We start from the raw sequence: 27,309 nt of genomic DNA on the forward strand, positions 1-27,309 counted from the left end.
GGGGCAATTAGCATGGCCAATCCACATAACTGCACACCTTTGGACTGTGGGAGGAAACGGAGCACCCGGAGGGAACCCACGCAGACACGGGAGAAAGTGCAAGCTCCACACAGACATTCAGCCACCCAAGGCCGGAATTGAACCCAAGATCCGTGGAGCTGTGAAGCAGCACCGCTAACCACTGTGCCACCATGCCGTGGGGTAGCGGGCATGGTCACTGGACGAGTAATCCAGAGGTCCAGGCTAATGCTTCAAATTACACACATGGCACCGGTGCATTTAAATTCAGTTAATAAATCTGGAATTGAAAGCTAGTCTCCCGTAATGGTGACCATGAAACTATCCACTGAGTGTTTGTATAAAAAAAACATTTGGTTCACTACTGACGCCCCTTTGGTGAAGGAAATCATGCCGGCCGTTACCTGGTCTGCCTACCTTGGACGCCAGATTCACAGCAATGTGACTGGCACTCTGGACTGCCCTCGTCAAATTGGCCGAGCGAACCCTTCTCAGTGCCAGGGCAATTAGGGATGGGCAACAAATGCGGGCCTTGCCAGTGAGTGCACCACATTCCATTGTAAAGAGAATAAAGAAAAAAAAGAATGAATGATATAAAGCACCCAAGTCATGAAGGAAATCTTTATATGCAAGCGAGTGAGTTGGGATCTGGGCTGCACTACCTGAGAGTGGTGGCGACAGGGTCCGAATCATGGCTTTGAAGGGAGAATTGGATAATTATCTAAAGAAAAAGAATTGGGGAAAGAGCAGGCGAGTGGAGCTAGCTGAATTGCTCTTTCAAGTGATGGTATGGACACAAAGGTCCAAATGGTTTTCCTTCTGTGCAGTAAGTATTTTATGATTGTGCACATGTGGAGCTCGAGAGTGGTCCTAAATGAGTGCTTTACCATCCGGTTGAGAGGAGAGACGGGACCTCAGGTTAATGTTGTCTCTGAAAGACAATTTGATACTGCAGCACTCTCAATACTGCACTGAAGTGTCAGCCTGCTTATACTCATATTTCTGGACTTGAAACCATAACATTCCGATTCTGAGGAATAAACATTATCCACTAAACCACAGCTACTTGAAAATGCACAAGTTAGATAATGAGGATATGAGCACAAGATTTGTACTAGGAGCTAATATGTATCAGTTTCACACTGTCCCCTTTCTTCCAGCGAAGTGCAGAAGAAGCAGTGAACACTTCTCAAGGACTGTACCAGCGATGGACCGAGCTCCTGGCTGAACACTCTTCGGCCAGCAAGGAGGACTGTGATTGGACAACTAATGAGCTTCGGAATAGTCCTCCGTAGTATCGAGTGGGACCTGGAGGACCTCGATGAGACTATTAATATCTTTTAATTACAGATGTTCAGAGCACAAGGAACAGTTAAAGCACAGAACAGGCCCTTCGGCCCTCGATGTTGTGCCGAGCTTTGTCTGAAATCAAGATCAAGCTATTCCACTCCCTGTCATTCTGGTGTTGCTTCCATGTGCCTATCCAATAATCGCTTGAAAGTTCCTAAAGTGTCCGACTCCACTATCACAGCAGGCAGTCCATTGCCACACCCTAACCACTCTCTGAGTAAAGAACCTACCTCGGACATTCCTCCTATATCTCCCACCCCGAACCTTATAGTATGTCCCCTTGTAACCGCTTCACCCACCCCGAGGAAATAGTCTCTGGAACGTCCACTCTATCTATCCCCCATCATCTTATAAACTCTATTAAGTCGACTCTCATCCTCCTCCGCTCCAAAGAGAAAAGCCCTAACTCCCTCAACCTTTCCTCCTAGACCTACCCTCCAATCCAGGCAGCATCCTGGTAAATCTCCTTGGCACCCTTTCCAATGCTTCCAACATTCTTCTATAATGAGGTCACCAGAAACTGCACACAATACTCCAATGTGGTCTCACCAAGGTCCTGTACAGTTGCAGCATAACCCCACGGCTCTTAACTCAAACCCCCTGTTAATAAACGCTAACACACTATAGGCTTTCTTCACGGCTCTATCCACTTGAGTGGCAACCTTTAGAGATCTGTGGACATGAACCCCAAGATCTCTCTGTTCCTCCACATTCCTCAGAACCCTTCCGTTAACCCTGTAATCCATATTCAAATTTGTCCTACCAAAATAAATCACCTCGCACTTATCAGGGTTAAACTCCATCTGCCATTTCAGCCCAGCTCTGCATCCTATCAATGTCTCTTTGCAGCCTACAACAGCCCTCCACCTCATCCACTACTCCACCAATCTTGGTGTCATCAGCAAATTTACTGACCCCACCCTTCAGCCATCTCCTCCAAGTCATTTATAAAAATCACAAATAGCATTTATAAAATCACAAATAGCAGAGGACCCAGCACTGATCCCTGTGGTACATCGCTGGTAACTGGTCTCCAGTCTGAAAATTTTCCATCCACCCACCACCTTCTGTCTTCTATGTGATAGCCGTTACTTGTCAAACTGGCCAAATTTCCCTCTATCCCACACCTCCTTACTTTCTCATGAGCCGACCATGGGGAACCTTATCAAACGCCTTACTGAAATCCATGTATACGACATCAACTGCTCTTAGTTACCTCTCAGAGAATTCAATCAAATTTGTGAGGCAAGACTTAGCCTTCACAAATCCATGTTGACCATCCCGGATTAAGCTGCATCTTTCCAAATGATGTGGAGATGCCGGCGTTGGACTGGGGTGAGCACAGTAAGAAGTTTTACAACACCAGGTTAAAGTCCAACATGTTTGTTTCAAACACTTGCTTTTGGAGCGCAGCTCCTTCCTCAGGTGACCTCCTTCCCCACCTGAGTGCTCCGAAAGCTAGTGTTTGAAACAAACATGTGGGACTTTAACCTGGTGTTGTAAGACTTCTTACTGTGCTCTTTCCAAATGGTCATTAATCCTATCCCTCAGGACTCTTTCCATGAATTTACTGTGAGGGGTCCTCCTTCAAAGCCCAGCAGTGTGACATTTTTATCTCAGTGACATCGCAATTGCTAATTACCATTTGGAGTTTTCTAATGTTTGTATCAAACATGCGTGCCCAGTTTAGCAGATCTACTTTAAGAGGCCATGTTGCCTATAAAGCCAGAGTGCCGTGGTCTGATGAAACCTCCAGAGTTTTGAAAGCTATCTTTGTGCGGTGTTACAAGAGGCTCGTAGAGATAGCTGTATTTGCCACGCCGGTTAGTGCAAGTCAGGCCATGTGTTTACTTGTCTATGAAGCCAGCTGCAGGTGAGTTTCAGCACACAGTGAAAGTGGCAACATGCAGTTATAGCAAAGGAACTGAATACATCTCAAACATTAGAGTTTCTAATGGCTCATACTTGGTAGACGAGAATAGAGCCTCGAACTAGACAACTTTCCTATTAAATGTGATCTTGCAACAATACTGTAAAAGTACTTGAGCTTCTTATTTATTTATTTTTCCAATTAAGGGGCAATTTATCGTGGCCAATCCACCTAACCTGCACATCTTTGGGTTGTGGAGGTGAGACCACGCAGACACGGAAGAATGTGCAAACTCGACAAGGACAGTGACCCGGGGCCGGGATCAAACCTGGGTCCTCGGCACCTTGAGACAGCAGTGCTATCCACTGCGCCACCCTCAAATTGAGCTTCTTGATAGTGCTCATGAAGTGAGTTACTGCAGTATAGTTTGGGAACAGAATGCATCTCTTACCAGGTTATCAGATGGAAAAAATCAATGGTTAGAGCAAATTAATTTTCTGTAATGGTGGTTATAACAGAGGTGAAATTAGGTTTGCCATCTTTACAGGAAGCGGTTTTGCACCATCTTTGGTGCCCTCATGGCATTGAGGAGGTTATGGGGTGCGAGTCATCAACGAGTCACAACGAATTGAGGGAGCTAGGGCTTTTCTCTTTGGAGCGGAGGAGGATGAGAGGCGACTTAATAGAGGTTATTAAGATGATGAGGGGGATAGATAGATAGAGCTCAGAGACTATTTCCTCGGGTGGATGTAGCTGTTACAAGGGGGCATAACTATAAGGTTCGGGGTGGGAGATATAGGAGGGATGTCCGAGGTAGGTTCTTTACTCAGAGAGTGGTTAGAGTGTGGAATGGACCGTCTTATGTACGAGCTAAGGACAGGTCTTGAGATAAACAACTTGAGAGAAGTTACCTCTTGCACCCTTGACTGGGAAGATTTGTGGTGCGGAAAGAGGAAGGGAAAAGCAGCGTTGGAAGATTGTGTTAAAAGTATGTGCACACATTTGGTAGTGCCACTGTTGTGCCAAATTGCAAAATTTGTTTTGGATTGTACAAGGTGCTGCAGTTATCCAAGTAATAATTTTTTTATTGGGTCTGATTAAGCTCCTTGAGGCATTTTTAAAAATAAATTTAAAGTACCCAATTCTGTTTTTCCAATTAAGGGGCAATTTAGCGTGGAAATCAACCTACCCTGCACATCTTTAGGTTGTGGGGGGAGACCCAAGTAGACATGGGGAGAAATTGGAAACTCCACACGGACAGTGATCCGAGCTAGGATGGAACCCGGGTCCCCAGTGCTGTGAGGCAGCAGTGCTAACCACTGCACCACCCCTCTATGAGGCATTTTACCACATAAAGGTGCTTTCTCAATGCAGATTATTGAGGATAAAATTGCTATCCACTGTCGGTACACCATTCTACTGTAAACACAATTTGCCTTAACTGCAGTGTACGTATTGTGGAGACGAATCCTCGGAAGTTTAATCTCGATCCAGCAGAACTGAGCAAAAGGAAAGCATTCATCACAAGTACGAAACAAACTGTAAAGGTAAATCCTGCTGATGTGTTGTAGGCAAACAAGGAAGTGAAGATAACTAGAAGCAATGATGCCGAGGGACTGGGGCTATGGGAATATTCGCTCTGGTTCCTCTCACTGCTGGGGACGGGGAAGTTGGAGATGCAGAGCAGGACACAAATGCTTTTGTGGAACGGCAGGAGGCTTTTGTGGTCTCATTTATATCTATTTTTTTAATCCTATATGTTTGTATCTGGAGTTTCTTTGGAGAATGGTAGTGTAGTGTTTATGTTACCAGATTAACAACCCAGAGGCTGGACTAACAATCCATGTGCGCTCAAATCCCATTTTAGCAGCTAAGATACTAGCATCAGTAAAAATGTCCACAAAGTTGTTGAAAACCCCAACTGGTTCACTAACTCCCTCCCATGAAGGGAATCTGCCGTGTTTACCCAGTCTAGCTTTGCTGTGTCTCCAGTCGTGGAAGACTCTTAACGGCCCCAATCTTGCTGTCCACTTCAGTCAACCATCAGGCAATTAGGGGTGGGCAATAATTGCAAGACAGAGCCAAAAATGAATTTTGTGTGAAGTTGGAAGATCAAGTTTCCTGACGTTGTATGGGTGTCTTCACTCTTATGTTTCTTACAGGAGACAGACATAGCTGGGAAAGTCCTGAGCAGATGTCATGTCTTCTGCAGTCGGGTTTGCATGGATTTCATATCATTTTTTTCTGAGCATCACACCAATCGAATGTGAGTTTGTAGCCATGATTTAGTCTTACAACGTGAGGTTGAGCTTTCAGACAGCAAATTAATGAGCAGAGAGAGAAGGTATGAAAATCAGAGGGCATGTCACTAAGTGCCTGATTCAAAGTTTCTGGGAATTGTTATGAAGAGGTTGAATGAGTATTGGAATGCTAGCCACCTGGGTCATTTCACAGGAAGATCTTGTGTGAAATGCAAGAATGTCATTAATGCGGTAGAGATGTTGGGTGGCACCGTACTGGTGACTGCTGCCGGTGGTGGAGAAACACGGTAACTGCGTGCTGCCGCTAGGAACGCTGGCAGAGAAACGTTCATCTGATGCAAATGCGCCAACACTTAGCCCACATGCAGCCCGTTGGAGTCTCGGCCCCGCAGGCAGCTGATGCGCTGGGGTCGGGATTCGCATTCAGAGCCTGACAAGCTGGGGCAGCTTCTAAGCGCTCCACTCAGCACAGACTCATTCCAGCCAAGAAGATGGCTGCTAAAAGACCAGCGCCAAGGTACCTGGATCCTGACATTGAACATATGCTGGACACTGTTGAAGAGCGGAGGGGCACCCTCTTAGGGGTGAGGCAGAAACTCCAGCCCGCTATCCTAATAGAGGCACAGGCTGAGTGCTGGCAGCCTCACCAAGGGGACCGGCGTGCAGCCGGAGCAGCTCAGGTGAGTAACATATGAACTCGGTAAAGGAGTAGGCAATTCAGGCCCTTGAGCCTGCTCCGACATTTGATATGATCATGGCTGATTTCATCTTGGCCTCAAGTCCAATTTCCTGCCCATTCTCTATAACTCTTCAACCCATTTCTAATAAAAATCTGTCCATATATGAAGGGCGGGATTCTCTATTAGCCGGCGCCGAAATTGGGAAAGACGTTTGGGCGGAGAATTGGTTCCGAAACTGAAATCGCGGCAGGCGCCGATTTGACGCCAAATCGCGATTCTCCATCACCTCGAAAACGGCGTCAATGCGTTTTACTCTGCACGTCCAGTAGGCACCATTTGAGTATCATTGCGGGCCCAACCCGGTGGCCGAGACATCACAAAATACTCACTCTTGTCCAGGTTCAGCTTGTACCCCAAGAAAGACCCAAATACTTGCAGTTGCTCCAATATTCCTCCTATCGACGCACTCGGTTCTGACACATACAGCAGCAAGTCGTCGGCATATAAAGACACCCTATGCTCTATTTCCCCCCCCCCCCCCGTACTATTCCTTCCATGCTCCCGAACCTCTTAATGCGATGGCCAACGGCTCAATCGCAAGTGCAAACAGCAGCGGGGATAGGATATCCCTGCCTAGTCCCACGGTGGAGAGAAAAGTATCTTGAGCTGATATTGTTTGTGCGGACACTCGCCTTCGGCTCCTTGTATAATAGCTTTACCGAGTTCACAAATCTTGGTCCAATCCCAAACCGCTCCAGAACTGCCATCAGGTACACCCATTCTACCTGGTCAAACGCCTTCTCGGTGTCCAATGCCACAACCACCTCTGTTTCCTTCCCTTCCGTCGTTGCCATAACAACGTTCAAAACCCTCCTAATGTTCGAAAACAGCTGCCTCCCTTTCACGAACCTCGCCTATCACCTTCGGGAGGCACTCCTCCAGCCTACCCACCAGTACCTTCACCTTTTGCGTCCACATTCAGAAGTGATATGGGCTTATACGACCCACACTCCGTCGGATCCTTATCTTTTTTTTAGCAGCAGTGAAATCGATGCCTGCCCCAAGGTTTGTGGCAGCACCCCCTTCCCTATCGCTTCTTCAAACATCCCCACCATCAGGGTCCCAACTTATCCTTCAATTTTTTATAATATTCCACCGGAAACCCATCCGGCCCTGCCACCTTCCCCGACTGAATTCTCCCAATCGCATCCTTTATCACCTGCTCCACTATTGCTCCTTCTAATGTAGCCCTGTCCCCATCCCTAGCCTCGGGTACTCCAACCCATCTAGAAATTCCTGCATCTCACGGTCTCCCCGGGGTGGCTCTGACCTGTACAACCACTCATAAAACTCCTCAAAAACCTTGTTAATCCACTCCGGAGCCACCACCAACTTCCCTACCCTATCCCTCACCTGAAAAATTTCCCTTGCCGCTGCCTCCCTCCGGAGCATACCTGCTAACAAACCTGCCTTAGCTCCATGTTCATAAACTGCACCCCTTGCTCATCTCAGTTGGCGCACCGCCTTCCTTGGTGGATAGTCGGTCGAAGCTCGCCTGTAGTTCCTTCCTCTTTTCCAGCTTCGCTGGGTCCCCATCTTCTGCATAACTCCTATCTACCTCCAACATCTCATCTATTACCCTCTGCCGCTCCAACCTCTCCTCTTTGTCCACCCTGGCCTTAAACAAAATTGCCTCACCCCTCACCACCGCCTTTAGAGCCTCCCAGACAACTGCCTTCGACACCTCACCCGTACAGTTGAAACCTACATATTCCTTAATTACCGCTTCAATTTTCTCACAGAACACTTGGTTCCCCAAAAGCCCCACATCCAGTTTCCACCCCGGCCTCTGCGCTACCCCCTTCTCCAGCACCATATCCACCCAATGTGGAATGTGAACTGACACTGCAATTGCAGAGTATTCTGACCCCTTGACTCCAGCCAGCAAAGCCTTTGCCACCACAAAAAAGTTATTCCGCGAGGGCAGCATGGTAGCATTGTGGATAGCACAATTACTTCACAGTTCCAGGGTCCCAGGTTCGATTCCAGCTTGGGTCACTGTCTGTGCGGAGTCTGCACGTCCTCCCCGTGTGTGCGTGGGTTTCCTCCGGGTCCTCCGGTTTCCTCCCACAGTCCAAAGATGTGCAGGTTAGGTGGATTGTCCATGTTAAATTGCCCTTAATGTCCAAAATTGCCCGTAGTGTTGGGTGGGGTTACTGGGTTATGGGGATAGGGTGGAGGTGTTGACCTTGGGTAGGGTGCTCTTTCCAAGAGCTGGTGCAGACTCGATGGGCCGAATGGCCTCCTTCTGTACTGTAAATTCTATGATATACCTTATGGACTGCTGAGAAAAACGAGTACTCCCATTCCCTTGGGTGCAGGAACCTCCAAGGGACCACCCCTCCCATTTCCACCATTAGCCCAGCCAGCGCCTTCTCCCCCCCCCCCCAACCGATGGGACCAGCCAGCGCGGCCGTGATCTGTCCAACCGTGGCTCCTGCATCAAGTTTCAGTCAACTCCCCACAATAAGCTTATGTGTGTCCAAGTCGGGAATGGCCCCAAACACCTTCTTCGCGAATCCCACATCGTCCCAATTGGGACCGTATACACTTAACAGCGTCACTAATCTCCCCTCCAGCACCCCTGTCACAATCACATATCTACCCCCCTGATCTGCCACCACCTTCTCCATCTGGAAGCGTACCCTTTTGCTGACCAACACCACTACCCCTCGAGCCCTCCCATCAAATCCAGAGTGAAACACTTGGCTAACCCAGTCCTTTTTAAGTCTCACCTTGTCCTTCACCCTCAAGTGAGTCTCCCGCAGCATTGCCACATCGGCTTTCAAACTTTTAAGATGCGCAAGCACCTTGACCTCTTGACCAGACCTCCTAGCCCTCTCACGTTCCACGTGACTATCCTAACTGGGGGTCTCTCACCCCCCCCCCCCCCCCCCCCCCCCCAACCTTATTTATCCACCATCATCATAACACCGAGCCCTGCCCCATAAGCTTAACCCACCCCTGTCCATTGTTAACATCGAACTCCTTCCCGCCCCTCCCAAGAACCCCCGCCTACATTTCCCCCTGAAACAACATCTCCCAACATCAATCCCTTCCCCCACCCTCTCACTCGCCTCGTAGGCCCATTGAAGCCAGCTATCCAGGCTCCAACGCCCTCAGCCCTCCTCACCTCCGTTCACTATCATCCCCTTCCACCCAGTCCCAGAGAAAGAAAAAAAACAAAACCAACAATCCAACCCATACAATTCATCAACATAACATTTAACCGTCGCAACACAGAACGCCAATCAACCCATCATTAACTGGAACTCTATAACAATGCAAAGAGAAGTAAATTGCAATACACATCAGTAAAAAAAAGTTCTGGCATTTATACATTTTCCAGCTGTTCAAACACAGTCCACAGTCTCTCTTCCAGTTCCGCTCCTCACGTCTGTCTCAAGCCTTCTGCCCTCACGAACGCCTCAGCCGCCTTCGCTGTCTCAAAATAAAAGTCTTTGGCATTATACGTTACCCTCAGCTTCACTGGGCAAATAGCAAAACACCATAGCAAATCACATCCCCTTCTTGTACAGTGCCGCCTTCACTCGCCCAAACGCCGCTCGATGTGCGACACCCCACCTACATCGTGCCCTGGCCTCGGGCCTGCCGCCATGGCCTCCTTGTAGCTCTGCCCCCGCTGCTCCGAACTCCACGCCGTGCTGGGCCCAGTGCCTCACCCCCCGCCGCCCGACACCCACCCGGGGTTCTTCACCGGTTTTTAAACTGGCCCCACTAGCTGCTCGTGACGGCCCCAAAGGCTGACGATACTCCGGGGGGGGGGGGGGGGGGGGGAGAGGGGGGAGTAATGCCTCGGGGAAATCCCCGAAATCGCCACAAATCGTGGCCACCGGTGGGAGCTCTACTTGCTGCGGCCGCCCTGCTCCCCCTTTTACATACTTAGAGAAGCTTTTTCAATTAAAAAAAATATTTTGCGCTAGTTTTCGTTCTTAATTTACCTTTGCTTTTTTAATTGCATTTTTAGTAACCTTTTGTTGATCTTTAAACATTTCCTAATCTTCCAGCCCCCCACTGGTTTTTGCAATATTGTATGCCTTAGTTTTTGTCTTTATGTTATCTTTAACTTCCTTGCTTAGCCATGGATATTTTTTCCCCTCTTACAACCTTTCTTCCTCTCTGGAATATATTTTAGTTCATAGAATCATAGCATTTACACTGCAGATGGAGGCCATTCGGCCCATCGAGTCTGCACCGGCTCTTGCAAAGAGCAACCACTTAAGCCCACACCTCCACCCCATGCCTGTAACCCAGTAACCCCACCCAACCCAAGGGCCATTTAGCGTGTCCAATCCACCTAACCTGCACATCTTTGGACTGTGGGAGGAAACTGGAGCACCCGGAGGAAACCTACGCACACACGTGGAGATTGTGCAGACACCATACAGACATTGACCCAAGCAGGGAATCGAACCTGGGACCCTGGAGCTGTGAAACAACTGTGCTAGCCACTATGCTACCGTGCTGCCCTCAAGTTGGGAGGAGTTGAATATCTCCTAAAACAACTGTAATTGTTCATCAGCTGTCCTACCTTTTAGTCTTCCTGCCCAGTCCACTAGGTCCAAATCTGTCCTTATGCCAATGTAATTACCTTTGTTTAACTTCAGAATGCGAATGTGGGACTCCAGTTTCCAACCCTCAAACTGAATTTGACATTCTAACATGTTATGATCATTCTTCCCTCGAGGATCTTTAACTATGGGGTAATTAATTAATCCCTCCTCATTACATAGTACCAAATCCTGAACAGCATGCTCCCTGGTTGATTCTGTACCATATTGTTCCAAGAAACAATCTCTGATGCATTCAATGAGCTCTCCCTCGAGGCTACCTTACCAATTTGATTAATCCAGTCAATATCCATATTAAAATCACCCATGACTATTGCCGTATCTTTCTCACAAGCCCCCAGTATTTCCTGATTTATACTGAGCCCTACTGTGGACCTACTGCTTGGTGACCTATAGATTATTCCCACCTGGGAATTCTTTCCCTTGCTATTTCTTATTCCTACCCAGACTGATTACACTTCTTGATCCCTAGTGCCTATGTCATTTCTCACTACTGCACTGACCCCTTTCTTTACCAGCAAAGCTACACCACCCTCCTTATCTTTCGGTCTATCCTTCCAAAATACTGCATACCCTTGGATATTCAGCTCCCAGACCTGGTTTCCTTGTAACCATGTCTCAGTGATCGGCTCCAAATCATGCTACTTTGTCTCTATTTGCGCTATTAACTCATTGATTTTATTTTGAATGCTTCATGCATTCAGATACAAAGTCTTTAAGTCTGTTCCATTATCAAATTTCCTTACTCTTGCATGATTCCTCGGTGAAATATTATTTTCGTACATTCTTTCTTTTCATTTTATTTTTTGGTAACAATCCACCTCATCACAAATGTGCACTCCTACCTTCTCCTTTAACTTTGATTTTCTAATTTTCCATGCAACTGGACCCTCCCAACCACTATTTTGTTTCAAGCCCTATCTACAGCCCCAGTTATGCAATTCTCAGGACTCTGGTTCCAGCATGATTCAGGTGAAGACCACCCCATCGGAACAGCTCCCTCCTACCCCAGTACTGGTGCCAATGTCCCATGAATTCAAACCCATTTCTCCCACACCAACCTTTGAGTTTACCTCTTTAATCGTATTAACCTTGTGCCAATTAGCTCATGGTTCAGGTAGTAATCCAGAGATTAGTACCCTATTTGGTTATGCTTTTTAATTGAACCCCTAGCCACTCATATTTCCTCAGCAGAACCTCTATCCTTGTTCTACCTATGTCGTTTGTACCTATGTGGACCATGACAACTGGATCTTTGCCCTCCCACTCCAGGTTCCTCTGTAGCCCAGATGAGATATCCTGAATCCTGGTACCAGGTAGGCAACACGACCTTTGGGATTCTCGATCCTGGTCAGAGAATAGTGTCCATGCGCCTAACTATACTATCCCCAATTCCAACTACATTTCTTTTCTCCTTCTTCTTGAATGGCTCCCTGTACCACGGTGCTGAGGTTAGTTTGCTCATCCTCCTCATAGTCTTTGCTCTCGTTCACACAGGGAGCAAGAATCTCAAACCTGTTGGACAAGGATAAGGGCTGAGGCTCCTGCAGCCCGACCTGGATCCTTCTACCTGCCTCACTCGTAGTCACACCCTTCTGTCTCTGACAACTGGCCGAATTCAAGGTAGTTATTCTAGGGGGTGTGACTGTCTTCTGCAACACAGCGCCCAGGTAACTCCCCCTCCCTGATATGTTGCAATGTCTGAAGCTCAGACTCCAGCTCATCAATCTGAGCAACCAACACTTGCTACAGATGTGTTCACTGGGAAGCACAATGGAGTCCACCAGCCCCTACATCATGTAGGTACAACACACCGCCTGGCCCTGCATTATTTTAATTAATTTTAGTTGGCTTTTGTCTAATTTCTGATAGGTCTTTAGTTTTTTAATCTGTAAAATGTTTCTCCTTTTTACCTATAATCTGAAATTGAAAGCAATTTAGAATAGGTAATTGAAATTAGCCGTTACTTGCTCTGCGCTGCTCTCACTCTGAAGCTGCTCTCCCTTTCCCCGCTGTTTAAACTCACCTGGCTTGCGTTTCTCCCCGCTGTTTCGCACTCTGAATCTGCTCTCTCTTTCCCCTCAGTTTTAACTGGAATGGTCTGTCTCTCTCCATATTGTTTCTCGCTCTGACGCTCGTCATAGAATCATAGAATTGTTATAGTGCGGAAGGAGGCCATTCGGCCTGTAGAGTCTGCACCGACCTTCTGAAAGAGCAGACTACCTAGGCCCATTCTCACGCTCTAGCCCCGTAATCCTGTAACCCCATCTAAACTTTGGACACTACGGGGCAATTTAGCATGGTTAATCCACCTAACCCGCATATCTTTGGACTGTGGGAGGGAACTGGAGCACCCGGAGGAAACCCTCGCAGACACGGGGAGAAACTGCAAACTTGACACAGACAGTCACCCGAGATCGGAATTGAACTGGGGTCCCTGGCACTGCAAGGCAACAATACTAACCACTGTGGCAGCGTGTCGACCGTTCTCTTCCCCCTTTCCCCGCTGTTCAGATTCACCGGGACTGCCTCTCTCTGTGCTGTTTCTCGCTCTGAAGCTCCTCTCCCTTCCCCCGCTGTTTTAACTCACCGGGTCCGCCTCGCTCCGCACTGTTTCTCTGTTCCCCGGCATTACTCCTGTTCCTCACTCCTCACATCTACCCCCAATCCCTTAGAGGCCAGTAACACCCCACCTGCTTGCCCCCTTACAATCCACCCTCCACAAACTCCCAACAAATGTCCTCATTGGCCAGGAACCTTGCACACACATGCCACCAGCAACAAACCCCCCATAACCCCCGCCTCCCAACGACTCGCTATTTCCTTTCTGTGTCCCCAAGGATAAAGTAGGCCATAATCACCGGGAGCACCAGAAGATGGCACCCCAGATATGCAGGTCCAAACCCTCTCTGAGGAAAGGGCTCTGCAACTCGTCAGGGAGGTTGAGGAGGGGGCTGTGTTTGGAATGGAGTTTGACATGCACCAAACAAGTGAGAGTCTGTTGCAACGCAGTCCCTATATCAAGTGAGTCATCCTCGCCCACAGACCAGTCCTTACCCCATTTCTTTTGTCTTTCACGATCCCACTCAGACGAGACCGGGCCATCTGGGGTTGTTGCCCCGCATCTAGACCCTCAGAAATCCCCAGAGCATGACTCCAAAGCTTTCCCCTGCACCATCCATCATTGCAGAGACTATCACCTTGCTGGGTAATGTTAGTGATCAGGCTCCTGGGTTACTTTCTGATGAGCATCACAGATATGCTGCAGCACATCAGATGGAGGCAGGCATTCCCGAAGGAAGGGACGGTTGTATGGCTGCCTGATCCCAGGGAACAGCTGTCGTCCATACAGGTGTCATGCTTCTGGAAAAGATGATCCCATCACTGGTGCAGATACAGAAGCAGAGGCAGAATTTACAGGAAGGGGTGTCAGCAACTTTCCAGCGCCTGCAAGTCCAACTGAAGGAGTTCACTCACCTTCAGGCGCAGGAGATGGTGCCAACAATGTGTGGCACTCAGACCAACACTGAAAGGGTCAGAGACACCCAAAGCTTGGGACACACTGTGCTGTCCACGGCTGAGGCGCAGGTCAGTTTGCCCTGTCGCTTGCGCACATGTCTGGACTCAGGTGTGGGACTCCAGAGCTTGGCCTATTCGCAAAGGGCATTGAGAGCATTGGCTGGGTGCTGACTGACATTAGCCAGTCATAGGGGGACTTGATAAAGGCAGTGAAGGATATGGCTCACTCACTGAGGGACATGTCCCTGTCTCAGTGCGCCATGGCTGAAGACGTCGACACCATGGTTCAGACGACGGCGGGCCTCCAGTACTGGCAGCGCCAGGTGGCAGTGGGACCTCCGGAACTTACTCCCTTCATTCCATGGAGTAGCTCACGGGCCATCAAACACCCCAAAGAAGGAGGAAGTCATAGATTATCATAGAATTTACTGTGCAGAAGGAGGCCATTCGGCCCATCGAGTATGCACCAGCTCTTGGAAAAAGCACCCTACCCAAGATTAACATCTCCACCCTATCCCCATAACCCAGTAACCCCACCCAACACTAAATGCAATTTTGGACACTAAGGGCAATTTATCATGGCCAATCCACCTAACCTGCACATCTTTGGACTGTGAGAGGAAAACGGAGCACCCGGAGGAAACCCACGCACACACGGGGAGGATGTGCAGACTCCGCACAGACAGTGACCCAAGCCGGAATCGAACCTGGGACCCTGGAGCTGTGAAGCAATTGTGCTATCCACAATGTTACTGTGCTGCCCCTGTGATGGGCCCATCTCTGGAACACCTCAACCCTTCCGAATTCCTCCCACCTGACATTGGCCCATCTGTTGGGCAGCGGGCTGAACAGACTGACACATCGTCACCTGTGACACCCAAAAGTCGGCCCGGCCCATTCAGCCCCAGGCACTCCAGAGGATAAACGGCAAGACCATCACAGGGCAGAAAGGGAGACATGCAGCAGGCTGCCACCACTCCTGATGTTCTACCTGGGGAATTATGCAGAAGAAGCGGTGGGCCATGAAAGATAGATGACATCTAAGTTGGCACGGTGTAATAGATAGTAAGTGGGGAAGGGAACACTTATTGTAAATACTCACGATTAAACACTTTCTCTACCAGTCCGAGGTGCCTTTGTCTCACGGGAGTGAAGGACGGGCTGAGGCAGTGTGTTGCGCCCTGGCCAACAGAGGGTGGAAGCACAACACGTCCCACTTGGTTATACCCTCACTGAGAAGTAGCAGGGCATGTCGGCAGCAGTGTGAGCCCATCTTGTATGACAGTATTCTAGTGGGTGAGCCCTCACTGGGATCATCCGACCAGACAGTGGTATGTTATCTTGAAGAGAGGAGTCAGACTATGTCAGACACAGAGAGTACCAGAGCTCATCTTGCAGCGAGTAGTCATCATCCTTCCTCTGTGGACAAGACACCGATCAAGCCAACCCAGGGCCATTAACCTGTGATGATCCTGATTTGACCTTCGGAGGGGAGAGGGGGAGCTGTGGTAATGGGAAAGAGTGGATGGCTTGGGGGAAGAGATGGGGTGGAAGGTCGAAGGGAGCAAAGGGTTGAGAGGCTCAGGGAGATTTGGACTGGGGTGGGTGTTGAAGTGGGGATGGGGTGCGCCACCATCTGGCACAGGTCTCCTTGGGGAGCCGGAGTCTTGGCGACAAATGCGGTCTAGCAGCTCCTCAATGGACAGGCGCCAGTGGTATACACATGATCTGATGCAGCACCGCTGTTGCACCTCTTCCTCGACAAGATAGATGGCTGGCACTTGAGCCTCACCACCTGGCTCCTCTCGTACAGGGTCACCTCTGGGCTGGTCCTGGTGCTCTCGTCACCGTGCAGCCACGACAGCAGCAGCGACCAGGTAGATAGCTACCATTGCTGGCTGTACTCTAAAACCCATGTCTCCACGGGTGAAGAGGGGAGAGACAGAGAATATCAGAAAGATGAGGATTCACTTGACCATCCAATGCCACCAGGTTTCATGGTCATCCTAAGTTGTACTGTTGCGCCACCCTCAACATATATCTCTCTCTCTCTCTCTCTCTCTCTCTCTCTCCTCCCCCCCCCCCCCCCCCCCCCCCCCCCCCCCCCCCAACCCCCAGCTCCTTCGAGATGATGCAGTCCTCACTGTGTCCCTGTCTCCATCAGTGACTGGCACCCAGTCTGTGATGTGGGGAGCCTCTATCCTCACCACCTGTCCCTTTGGGGTACCAGTGGCTGCCACAACTGCTGTTGGCGATAGGCTTTGTGGCCCTTGTCCTGTTATTCCCAGTGTGGTCTACAGTGGGTCTCGCCACCTGTGAGCCTTGTGCTCTCCCACCAGAAGGGTGGCAACTGGTTGTATGTTGGAGACCTTCATACTGTGCAGGCATGCGGCTCAAAGCTCAGAAACCTGTGTGTAGACAGGCCTTACAGATGGGTGTGAGTTGCAGGGGGGTTTAAATGAAATTATGCAGCAATGAGGGTCCTCGTCAGGACACCTCAGTCCTGAGGGGAATACCCTGAGTCCACACATTTACCCCATCATTCCCCTGAGGTCCAGGCTTACATCTTCCAGTAAGCCCCAACAGGTTAAATGGTTTGCTTACCTCCTTGCTTCCCCCTCACCTGCCATGGCGCCTGGGCCCCACTTTCTTTTATTCGTTCAAGGGATGTGGATGTTGCTGACTTGGCTAACACTAATTGCCTATCCTTAATTACCCTTGACGGGGCAGTTGAGAGTCAACCACATTGCTGTAAGTCCCAAAAGACGTGTTTGTTAGGTGAATTGGACATTCTGAATTCTCCCTCAGTGACCTGAACAGGCGCCGGAATGTGGTGACTAGGGGCTTTTCACAGTAACTTCATTGCAGTGTTAATGCAAGTCTACTTGTGACACTAAAGATTATTATTATCATCATTATTATTATTATTATCATCATGACTGAAGTCACAAGGAGACCAGACCAGGTTAGGGCGGCTGATTTCCTTCCCTAAAGGGCATTGGTGAACCAGATGGGTTTCTGCAACAATCGATAATGGTTTTATGGTCATCATTCGACTTCTAATTCCAGATTTTTATTGAACTTAAATTTCACCATCTGCAATAGTGGAGTTTAAACCTGGGACCCCAGAGCATTACTCGGGTGTCTGGATTATTAGTGCAATGACAATGCCATTATGCCACTGTCTGCCCTTGTAAATCATTGCACCAAATCACCCTCGCCCCGTGACTCCTGGCTGTGAGGGGTGGAGCATCACAGGGGAGGGGGGGGGGGCGTGGAGAATTGTGCTTCCAGCCCATTAATCAGGTTTAAATACATGCAGAATCACGGTTTTGCACAGTGGCATCGATGGTGGGTGGGTAGCTCGCTGCTGCTGCCAGAAGGAGATCCTGGCGCGATCCTGTTTTTTTGGGTGATCGGAAATCCCGACACTATCGTTGGGCATTGGAGAATCTACCCCATTGTTGTGCTGCATGTTTCTGAAAGAGTGTAAAAAGAGCCTTACTGTATATCTAACCTCGTGCTGTTCCTGTCCTGGGAGTGTTTGATGGGACAGTGTAGAGGGAGCTTTACTCTGTATCTAACCCTGTGCTGTAACTGTGCTGGGAGTGTTTGACGGGGACAGTGTAGAGGGAGCTTTACTCTGTATCTAACCTCGTGCTGTTCCTGTCCTGGGAGTGGTTGATGGGGACAGTGTAGAGGGAGCTTTACTCTGTATCTAACCCTGTGCTGTAACTGTGCTGGGAGTGTTTGACGGGGACAGTGTAGAGGGAGCTTTACTCTGTATCTAACCTCGTGCTGTTCCTGTCCTGGGAGTGGTTGATGGGGACAGTGTAGAGGGAGCTTTACTCTGTATCTAACCCTGTGCTGTAACTGTCCTGGGAGTGTTTGACGGGGACAGTGTAGAGGGAGCTTTACTCTGTATCTAACCCCGTGATGTACCTGTCCTGGGAGTGTTTGATGGGATAGTGTAGAGGGAGCTTTACTCTGTATCTAACCCTGTGCTGTAACTGTGCTGGGAGTGTTTGACGGGGACAGTGTAGGAAGCTTTACCCTGTATCTAACCTCGTGCTGTTCCTGTCCTGGGAGTGTTTGATGGGGAGAGTGTAGAGTGATATTTACTCTGTATCTAACCCCGTGCTGCACCTGCCCTGGGAATGTTTGATGGGGCAGCGCAGAGTATGGAAAGTATGTACGGTATTCTTTTTTTATGAAGGGGAGTTTAAAAGGAAAATGTAATAATTTTATAAATGGGGCTGAGTGTGTGGCTGCTGGTTCAAGACATGGAGATGTAAGCCCTAGACCGTGAGAGTGAGAGGCTGGCCCACTGCAGTTGTTCATATTCCTTTCTGATGAATGTTTCCATTGTCTGTTAGAGTGAATACCAAACCTGTAATTGCAGGATATGAAGGATCACATGTCCAGTTACTCAGTGCAGGCATTGGCGGAACAGAAGAACAGACAGGTGAGTGATCTGCTTTTAACTCTTATCACCAACCAGTGCCACTTAGCATCACAGGGGCAAACTATGAAAATTCACGAGGACTGGTCAGCGTAGCCAGCATTTCTCATGGACTTTTGCAGATGATAAGATATCTCAGTGGGACAAATGCCGACCATGGCCTTTCAATCGGTTTTCCAAACTGGATATTTGTGGATACTGTCAACATTACCATCAGTAATACACAGATTGGCTAAGATCTCCATTCACTAAGTTTGGAAAATAAATGTTTCGCAGTGTGTTAAAGATTTGAAGAAAGGGCATTCCTTCAGACACACACACATACCCACCCCACCCCCACGTTGAAACTCGGGTAGACTCGCACTTACTTTGCAGATCACTGAGCAACTTTAACCTATTTAGCAAAGTTAACCATACTAGAAATTTCATCGACATGCCATTCTTCACTCCACTGTGTTTTTCTTTGAGAGGCACTCAGACTTGAGGAACTCCTTTGATGGTCCAGCACAGGCTGGTGTGGTATCAAGATACCAGAAATGTTGCAGATTCGATCCCTTGGGCGAGTTGGCAGATTTCAACTGGGCAGCGGTTAGGTGCTCGAGTGGGGAAAATGCGGTGGGTTTTCTTGCTGCTGATTGCCAGCGGGGTGACCCCTGCTTGAAATGGTGTGGCACAGAAATCTGGTGAGCCTCGACTGTCCACTTCCTGTCACGTGTTGGGCATTATTTCCTCAAGCCAGTGCCACTAAAACCAGATTGTTTGGTCATTAATATGTCGGTCATAATCGAACCGTTGGCGATGGCGTTGAGGGATTCAGGAAGGTGGAGGGGTTTGGTGCGGGGTGGGGAGGAACATAGGGTGTCGTATGCCGATGACCTGCTACTGTATGTGGCGGACCCGGTGGGAGGGATGCCGGGGGTGATGGAGCTGCTAGCTGAGTTTGGGACCTTTTCAGGCTATAAATTAAATCTAGGCAAGAGTGAGGTGTTTGTGGTGCACCCTGGGGACCAGGAGGAGGGAATTGGTAGGCTCCCGCTTAGGAGGGCAGGGGAGAGTTTTAGGTACCTGGGGGTGCAGGTGGCCAGGGACTGGGGGACTCTTCACAAACATAATTTCACCAGGCTTGTGGATCAGATGGAGGAGGAGTTCAAGAGGTGGGACATGCTGCCATTGTCGTTGGCGGGGAGGGTGCAGTCCGTCAAAATGACGGTGCTTCCGAGGTTCTTGTTCCTGTTTCAGTGCCTGCCCATCTTCATCCCCAGGGCCTTCTTTAGGAGGGTGACTAGCAGTTATTTGAGCTTTGTGTGGGCGCATGGGACTCCGAGAGTGAAGAGGGTTTTCCTGGAGCGAGGGAGGGATAGAGGCGGGCTGGCGCTGCCCAACCTTTTGGGGTACTATTGGGCGGCCAATGTGTCAATAGTGCGTAAATGGGTGATGGGGGGGGGGGGGGGGGGGGGGGGAAGAATGGAGATGGCGTCTTGGAGAGGTATGAGCCTGGGTGCCCTGGTAACGGCGCTGTTGCCGCTCTCTCCTAAGAGGTATACCACGAGCCCGGTGGTGGCGGCGACCCTAAGAATCTGGGGACAGTGGAGACGGCATAGGGGGGAAACAGGGGGCTCGATGGAGGCTCTATTAGGTGGAAATCATCGGTTCATCCCGGGGAACACTGATGGGGGATTTTGGGGGTGGTATAGGGTGGGCATCAGTAAATTGAGGGACCTGTTTATTGGCGGGAGGTTTGCGGGCCTGGGGGAACTGGAAGATAAATTTGGCCTTCCCCAAGGGAACATGTTCAGATACTTGCAGATAAAGGCGTTTGCTAGGCGACAGGTAGAGGGATTCCCTCTGCTGCCCTCGCGGGGGGCGATGGACAGAGTGCTTTCGGGGGTGTGGGTCGGAGAGGGGAAGGTGTCTGACATTTATAAGGTAATGCAGGAGGTGGAGGAGTCGTCAGTGGAGGAGCTGGAGACTAAATGGGAGGGGGAACTAGGGGAGCAGATAGAGGACGGGACTTGGGCGGATGCCTTGGAGAGGGTTAACTCTTCCTCTTCATATGCGAGGCTTAGTCTCATCCAATTTAAGGTGCTGCATCGGGCCCACATGTCTGTGACTCAGATGAGTAGGTTCTTTGGGGGTGAGGACAGGTGCACCATGTGTTCGGGGAGTCCAGCGAACCATACCCATATGTTCTGGGCATGCCCGGCACTGGAAGAATTCTGGAAGGGGGTGGCGGGGACGGTGTCAAGGGTGGTTGGATTCAGGGTCGGACTCGCGATTTTTGGAGTTGCGGCGGAGCCGGGAGTGCAGGAGGCGAAAGAGGCCGGTGTCCTGGCCTTTGCGTCCCTAGTAGCCCGGCGGAGGATCTTGCTGCAGTGGAAGGATGTGAGGCCCCCAAGTGTGGAGACCTGGACCAGTGACATGGCGGGATTTATAAAATTGGAGAGAGTTAAATTTGCCCTGAGAGGATCAGTACAAGGGTCCTATAAACGATGCCAGCCTTTTCTGGACTTTCTGGCTCAAAGATAGGTATCTTGGTCAATGGCAGCACGGGGGGGGGGTGTTCTTTATTGTTTCTATTTTTTTTGTCTATGGTTATTTAACTTAATATTGTGTTAATTTAAGTTGTTGTTAATATGTTTTGTTGTTCATTGAGGATGGGCGAATGTTTATGACTGTTATCATTATTGTTATTGTTGGTATTTTATTGCGGTTTGTTGTTGTTATATAAATACAAAACTTTTCAATAACAATTATTTTTTTTAAAAAATATGTCGGTCATGGCACGGGAGGTAGCACTGACACCTGTCTCAGGAAGTTCAGCTCCCACTCCAGGGACCTCAGCATATAATCCAAGGCTGAAGCACTCCAGCACTGAGCATGGTGGCGTAGTGGTTAGTGCCTCACAACACCGAGGGCCCGGGTACGATCCCAGTCCCGGGTCACTGTCCGTGTGGAGTTTGCACATTCTCCCCGTGTCTGCTTGGGTCTCACCCCAACAACGCAAAGATCTGCAGGATGGATGGATTGGCCACGCTAAATTGCCCCTTAATTGGAAAAAAAAATAATTGGGCATTTTAAATTTTTAAAAAAAGTTTCAGAGGTGCCATCTACAGGTGAGATGTTAGACTAGGAACGGGATTCCCAGTCCAGCGATGCCGGAATTGCAAAACATGAGTGGAAAAATTGTGGCCGGCGCCAGGCGCCCAAAGGAAAGCCATACTCCGGGGCTTTGACAGCGACATCAATGCATTCTACTGCACACGTACAGTAAACGCCGTTGGCGTATCATTAACCGGCCCAGCCTGGTATTCTCCAGGGCTCCCGCTGACAGCGAGGTTCACTTGTGGTTTTAAAAACCTGGAAACAGGCATCTTGGCTTCTGAGGGAGAGAGAGGAGGTGGGGCATGTTCCCAGAGGCACGACCGTGAGCTGCCGGTGCAGCTGCTGGCCGGGCTGGCTTGGGGGACGGGAGGAGGGGCGGTGGGGGGAGACCGGATGGATGTATGCCGAGGTCGGCGGGGAGGGTGGAGTAGCGGGGGGGGGGGGGGCAACCTGACGATGGACCATGACCACCCACCATGGCCTGTGGTTGCACAGGGGCAGCACGGTAGCACAAGTGGATAGCACTGTGGCTTCACAGCGCCAGGGTCCCAGGTTCGATTCCCTGCTGGATCACTGTCTGTGCGGAGTCTGCATGTTCTCCCCGTGTCTGCATGGGTTTCCTCCGGGTACTCCGGTTTCCTCCCACAGTCCAAAGACGTGCAGGTTAGGTGGATTGGCCATGATAAATTGCCCTTGGTGACCAAAAAAGGTTTGGAGGGGTTGTTGGGTTACGGGGATAGGGTGGAAGTGGGGGCTTAAGTGAGTCGGTGCAGACTCTTTGGGCCGAATGGCCTCCTTCTGCACTGTATGTTCTATGTTCTATTACATCAGTCGTCTGGTGCCCTAACTGCACTATTCCCCCCCCCCCCTTACAGAAACGGGCCCACCCAAGGGCAAAGGCAACAGTAGCCTCTACAGGAGGGTGCAAAGACAGGGGCCACAAGTGTACCTCTTACATGGGTAGGGCCATCCACTGATACCCTTCCAGCAGGGACAGGTGCTGGGGCCAGTGGCCTGTGCGACGCCGGGCCCCGATGGGGCCAAGTGTGCGGTGCTGAGGACGGAGTGCCGGAGGAATGGCTGGGGGTGGGTGGGATGAAGGAGGAGGGGAGTGGTGTGGTGGAGTTGTACATGCTGGGGCACAGCTGCATTCAAGCCGGGGCTACCGTATAGCCCGTTGTACCTGGTTGGGCACCGGGGTACGCACCATGCTAACCTGTCTGCCTGGTGGCCTTCATCCTGGCCGTCGCAGCCCTGGGGACGCACTGAGGCCGTACGAGCAGGAACTGCTTGGGCAGGAACCTGCAGCAGCAGAGCTTGCCCCAGGGGAACAAGAGCCAGCCGGTGAGGTTGGAGAGCCGGCCGCCCAACAGGCCCAAGAAGGAGATGGGAGGGAGGTGACACATCAGGCCTCATCTGTACCGGCAGCATCTGTCATTTGAGGACCTGGAGGATCGGATATGCTGTTGAGACTCTGGCTGAGCAGGGGGACTGGGTGGCACATCTGTCAGATCATGGCGCATCGTGGTGGTACGGGGAGGACAACCGCTCCCAATGTCCGCCAACGCAGAGGTTCCCTTGAGCCTTTACACTACAGGGTCCTGCCGGTCGTCGAATGGGAACCTGCCTGCAATCTCACATTCCTTGATGCACAGGTACATCTGCGCTGTCACAGAAGCCCTATGTGCCCGGTCAGCACAATAGATCAAATGCCATGTGGACCGAGCTCACCAGGATGCCCGGGCAGCGGGGTTCGCTGCCATCGCCAAGATGCCCCAGGTCCAGGGACACATGTCACCCTATGAGCACCGGCACACGATGGACCGGTTTTCACAAACCGAAACGGGTTCCACTCGATGAACTTGCAGCTGGTATGTCACCATGAGATGCACATCGTGCATGTCTGTGCCCAATACCCGGGCAGTGAGCACGACGCCTTCAACCTGACACACTCGACGGTTCCTGACACCTTTGAAGCGCACCCCCGGGTGAGGGGTTGGCTCCTGGGCGACGGGTTATCCGCTACGGTCGTGGCTGATGATACCTATACGGAGGCGACAGACCCATGCAAAGATCCGCTACTACGATGCCCATGCAATGGCCAGGGGCGTGATTGAGCAGTGTTTCGGCATCTTGAAGATGCGTTTTAGGTGCCTGGACCACTCTGGAGGGGGTCTCCAGTATATCACTCGGAGAGTCTCCCACATTGTGGTGGTCTGCTGCGTCCTCCACAAGATTGCACAGCAGAGGGGCGAAGTGCTGCCGCAACTTCCTCCTTGATTCCTAACTACCTCACTCCGGGGTGCGGGTTGGCAGTGACATTGGGTCTGGTCCATCGGATCGAGGATGATGACGACCTTCTCTGAGCCATAAGACATTGTGACAGGGCCAAACTCTGGGATGATGTTCAATGTCCAAGTGGCCCTGGTACATAGCTGCCTGCGACAGGGTAACCTCGTCCTGTGCCTCAGCCACCACCCACTCAGAGTGTCCCAAGCCTTGGACATCCTGACTCATGGCCGATACCTTCCACCTTTCATAGTTTCATAGCATTTACAGTGCAGGAGGAGGCCATTCAGCCCATCGAGCCTGCACCGGCTCTTGGAAAGAGCATCCTACCCAAGCCCACACCTCCACCCTATCCCCATAACCCAGTAACCCCACCCAACACTGAGGGCAATTTTGGACACTAAGGGCAATTTAGCATGGCCAATCCACCTAACCTGCACATCTTTGGACTGTGGGAGGAAACCGGAGCACCCGGAGGAAACCCACGCAGACACGGGGAGGATGTGCAGACTCCGCACAGACAGTGACCCAGCAGGGAATTGAACCTGAGACCCTGGAGCTGTGAAGCAGTTGTGGTAACCACAATGCTACCGTGCCTCCTCGGGCACGGTGTTGGCTACTCAGCCTAGCCGCCCCGAGGAGGTTCTGCAATTTCTTCCTGCACTGCTGTCCATTCCTGGCAGTGGGGCCATGGCTCTCACAGTCTCTGCCTCCTTTGCCCAGGCCTGGTGTACAGCGACAGGTGGTAGCCTCCTTCCCACCCCAGTTATGAAACAGCTCAGTCCATCACGCGAACCTACCTCCCATCCATTGACTTTGTCTACACCTCCCGCTATCTTGGGCAAGTGGGCAGTATATTCAAAGACACCTCCCACATGGGCTATTGTCTCCTCCAACCTCTTCCATCGGGCAGGAGATACAAAAGTCTGAGAACACGCACCAATAAATTCAAAAACAGCTTCTTCACCGCTGAGGCAAAGACATTGGGTGGAATTCCCCACAAGGCCTGACGCCGTCGTGAAACCCGGAGAGGTTCACAACGGCGTCGGAGGCCGCTCCTGGCCCACTATCCCCCCCCCGGGGGGGCTAGGAGGGCCGTGCCGTAAATCTCGGCCGCGGGGCCTTGTCGCAGGCGTCAAGGCCCGGCGCGCCGAGAATGACACGGCCGGCGTGCCTAATGACGTCAGCCGCGCATGCGCCGGTTGGCCGGCTCCAACCCGCACATGCGCGGCTGACGTCATGACGGCTGACGGCTCAAAACCGCGCATGCGTGGTTGCCGTCTTCCCCTCCGCTGCCCCGCAAGACGTGGCGGCTTGATCTTGCAGGGCGGCAGAGGGGAAAGAGTGCGTCCCGTTGAGACGCCGGCCCGATGATCGGTGGGCACCGATCGCGGGCCAGTCCCCTCCCGAGCACGGTCGTGGTTCTCACTCCCCTCTCCGCCCCCCACAAGCCACAAAACAGCTGCTGGTGCCATGTTCACGCCGGCAGCGTCCAGGTGTGGTTGCCGCCGGCGTGAACCCGTCGGGAACGGCCGGCCGCTCGGCCCATCCAGGTTGGAGAATCGCGGGTTGCCGTGAAAAACGGCGGCCTGCGATCCTGCGTGCGGCGTGTCACAAAACGCGACACGCCATTTGGGGGGGGGGGTGGGAGAATCACGGGGGAGTGCTAGAGCGGCCCTCCCGCGATTCTCCCACCCGGCGTGGGAGCGGAGAATCGTGCCCATTGTTGTTCAGGTGAGCCCTGACACTTGCATGCCATGTTGTTCTAGATGTGTTTTGCACTGGCATGTTTGCCTTCTGGTACTATGGAGAATCTGGCAAAGGCGGGATGTAAATCAGTTTCACGCCGACCTCCAGCGGGTTTCCTGATCTGCCATGGCAGTCACCAAGGGAAGTTGCTGTGGGAAATTCACATTGGCATGAAACTGATTTTTGCACTCGCGCCAAATTCACTCGCCCAGCCCCTCTTTGAACCCACCAGTGGGGGCATTGGAGAATACCACCCAGTGCCATGCAGAACGGAAAAGCTCAGTCTGCTGTCTACCAGTTGCTGGCAGCCTGACAGAAAAGGAGCTCTGCCCCACGTTGAACCCTTGTCCCCATCTATGTTCCTTCTGCTGGAAATTCTCTTCCATTATCTCGTACAAGAATGACTCATCTCGGCAGGCCTCTCTCATCGTGTGACACCAACATCCCTGGAAAAGTGAATTATCCAGCATTGGATTTTAGCCCATCGGTTTCTGTGAATGAATACATCATTGGATTTTGATTCTGGATTCTGGAAGCCACAGGAAACAATATTTATTTTCTCTGTGCTCTGCACTGTAAATCTTTATTTTCTCTACTCCCTGTCTTTACTGTCTGAGTGTGGAGGATTGTGACCTTCCTTTTGCATTTTGATAAAATAAACTGACCTTTCTCAAGTTTGCTGAGGGGTCATGAATATAGAGATGAATCGCACCAAAACTGAGAGGTTGGGAAACACTCCATCACTTATAAACAAATCAAAAACACCTTTCTGTTTGTGACTGGGTGGTGAGAGGAGGAATTATTACTGTTTTTAAAAAATATTTCTTTATCCTCCTCCTTTTTCACATTTTCTCCCAAATTTACACCCACCAACAATAAACAATAATCAGTAACAAATATGGCAATCCCCATATCAATAATAATGATCCCATCCTCCCACCAAACCCAAAATATTCGCCCACATGTTCACACAAACAAATGACAAAAAGGAATCAGGAATCACCCATAGCCACCATTAACACCCATCGCCCCCTCCTCCCCCCCAACTAATGTTTGATGTTATCCAATTCTTGAACGTGCATAATGAATAATGCCATGAATTGTAGAACCCTTCTATCCTTCGCCTCAGTTCAAACTTAACCTTCTCAAGAGTCAAGGATTCCAACAGATCCCCCCCCCCGGCCTCGCCAGGGTACAGGGGTTGAGAGGTTGCTCTCCAACCCTTCAGGATCCGCCTTCGGGCGATCAACGAGGCGAAGGCGACAATATCTGCCTCTTCACTTGTTTCCAACCCTGGCTGGTCCAACACACCGAACATGGCCTCCTGGGGGCCAGGGTCCAGTTTCACGTGCACCAC

At 50.7% G+C, this 27,309-nt stretch overlaps 1 protein-coding gene across 1 annotated transcript in view; it reads left to right on the top strand.

Annotated features, from left to right (window-relative positions):
* The first annotated feature begins 709 nt into the window (after positions 1-709).
* The window catches only part of LOC119964239 (syntaxin-6-like), a 75,511-nt gene continuing 48,911 nt past the window's right edge, over positions 710-27,309 (top strand). Inside the window, 5 exon segments of the mRNA XM_038793521.1 lie at positions 710-805; positions 1,137-1,304; positions 1,306-1,351; positions 4,691-4,785; positions 18,753-18,815. Coding sequence (XP_038649449.1) covers positions 710-805; positions 1,137-1,304; positions 1,306-1,351; positions 4,691-4,785; positions 18,753-18,815 — 468 coding nt within the window.

The sequence above is a fragment of the Scyliorhinus canicula genome, chromosome 4, assembly GCF_902713615.1.
Source record: "Scyliorhinus canicula chromosome 4, sScyCan1.1, whole genome shotgun sequence".
Taxonomy (NCBI): Eukaryota; Metazoa; Chordata; class Chondrichthyes; order Carcharhiniformes; family Scyliorhinidae; genus Scyliorhinus; species Scyliorhinus canicula.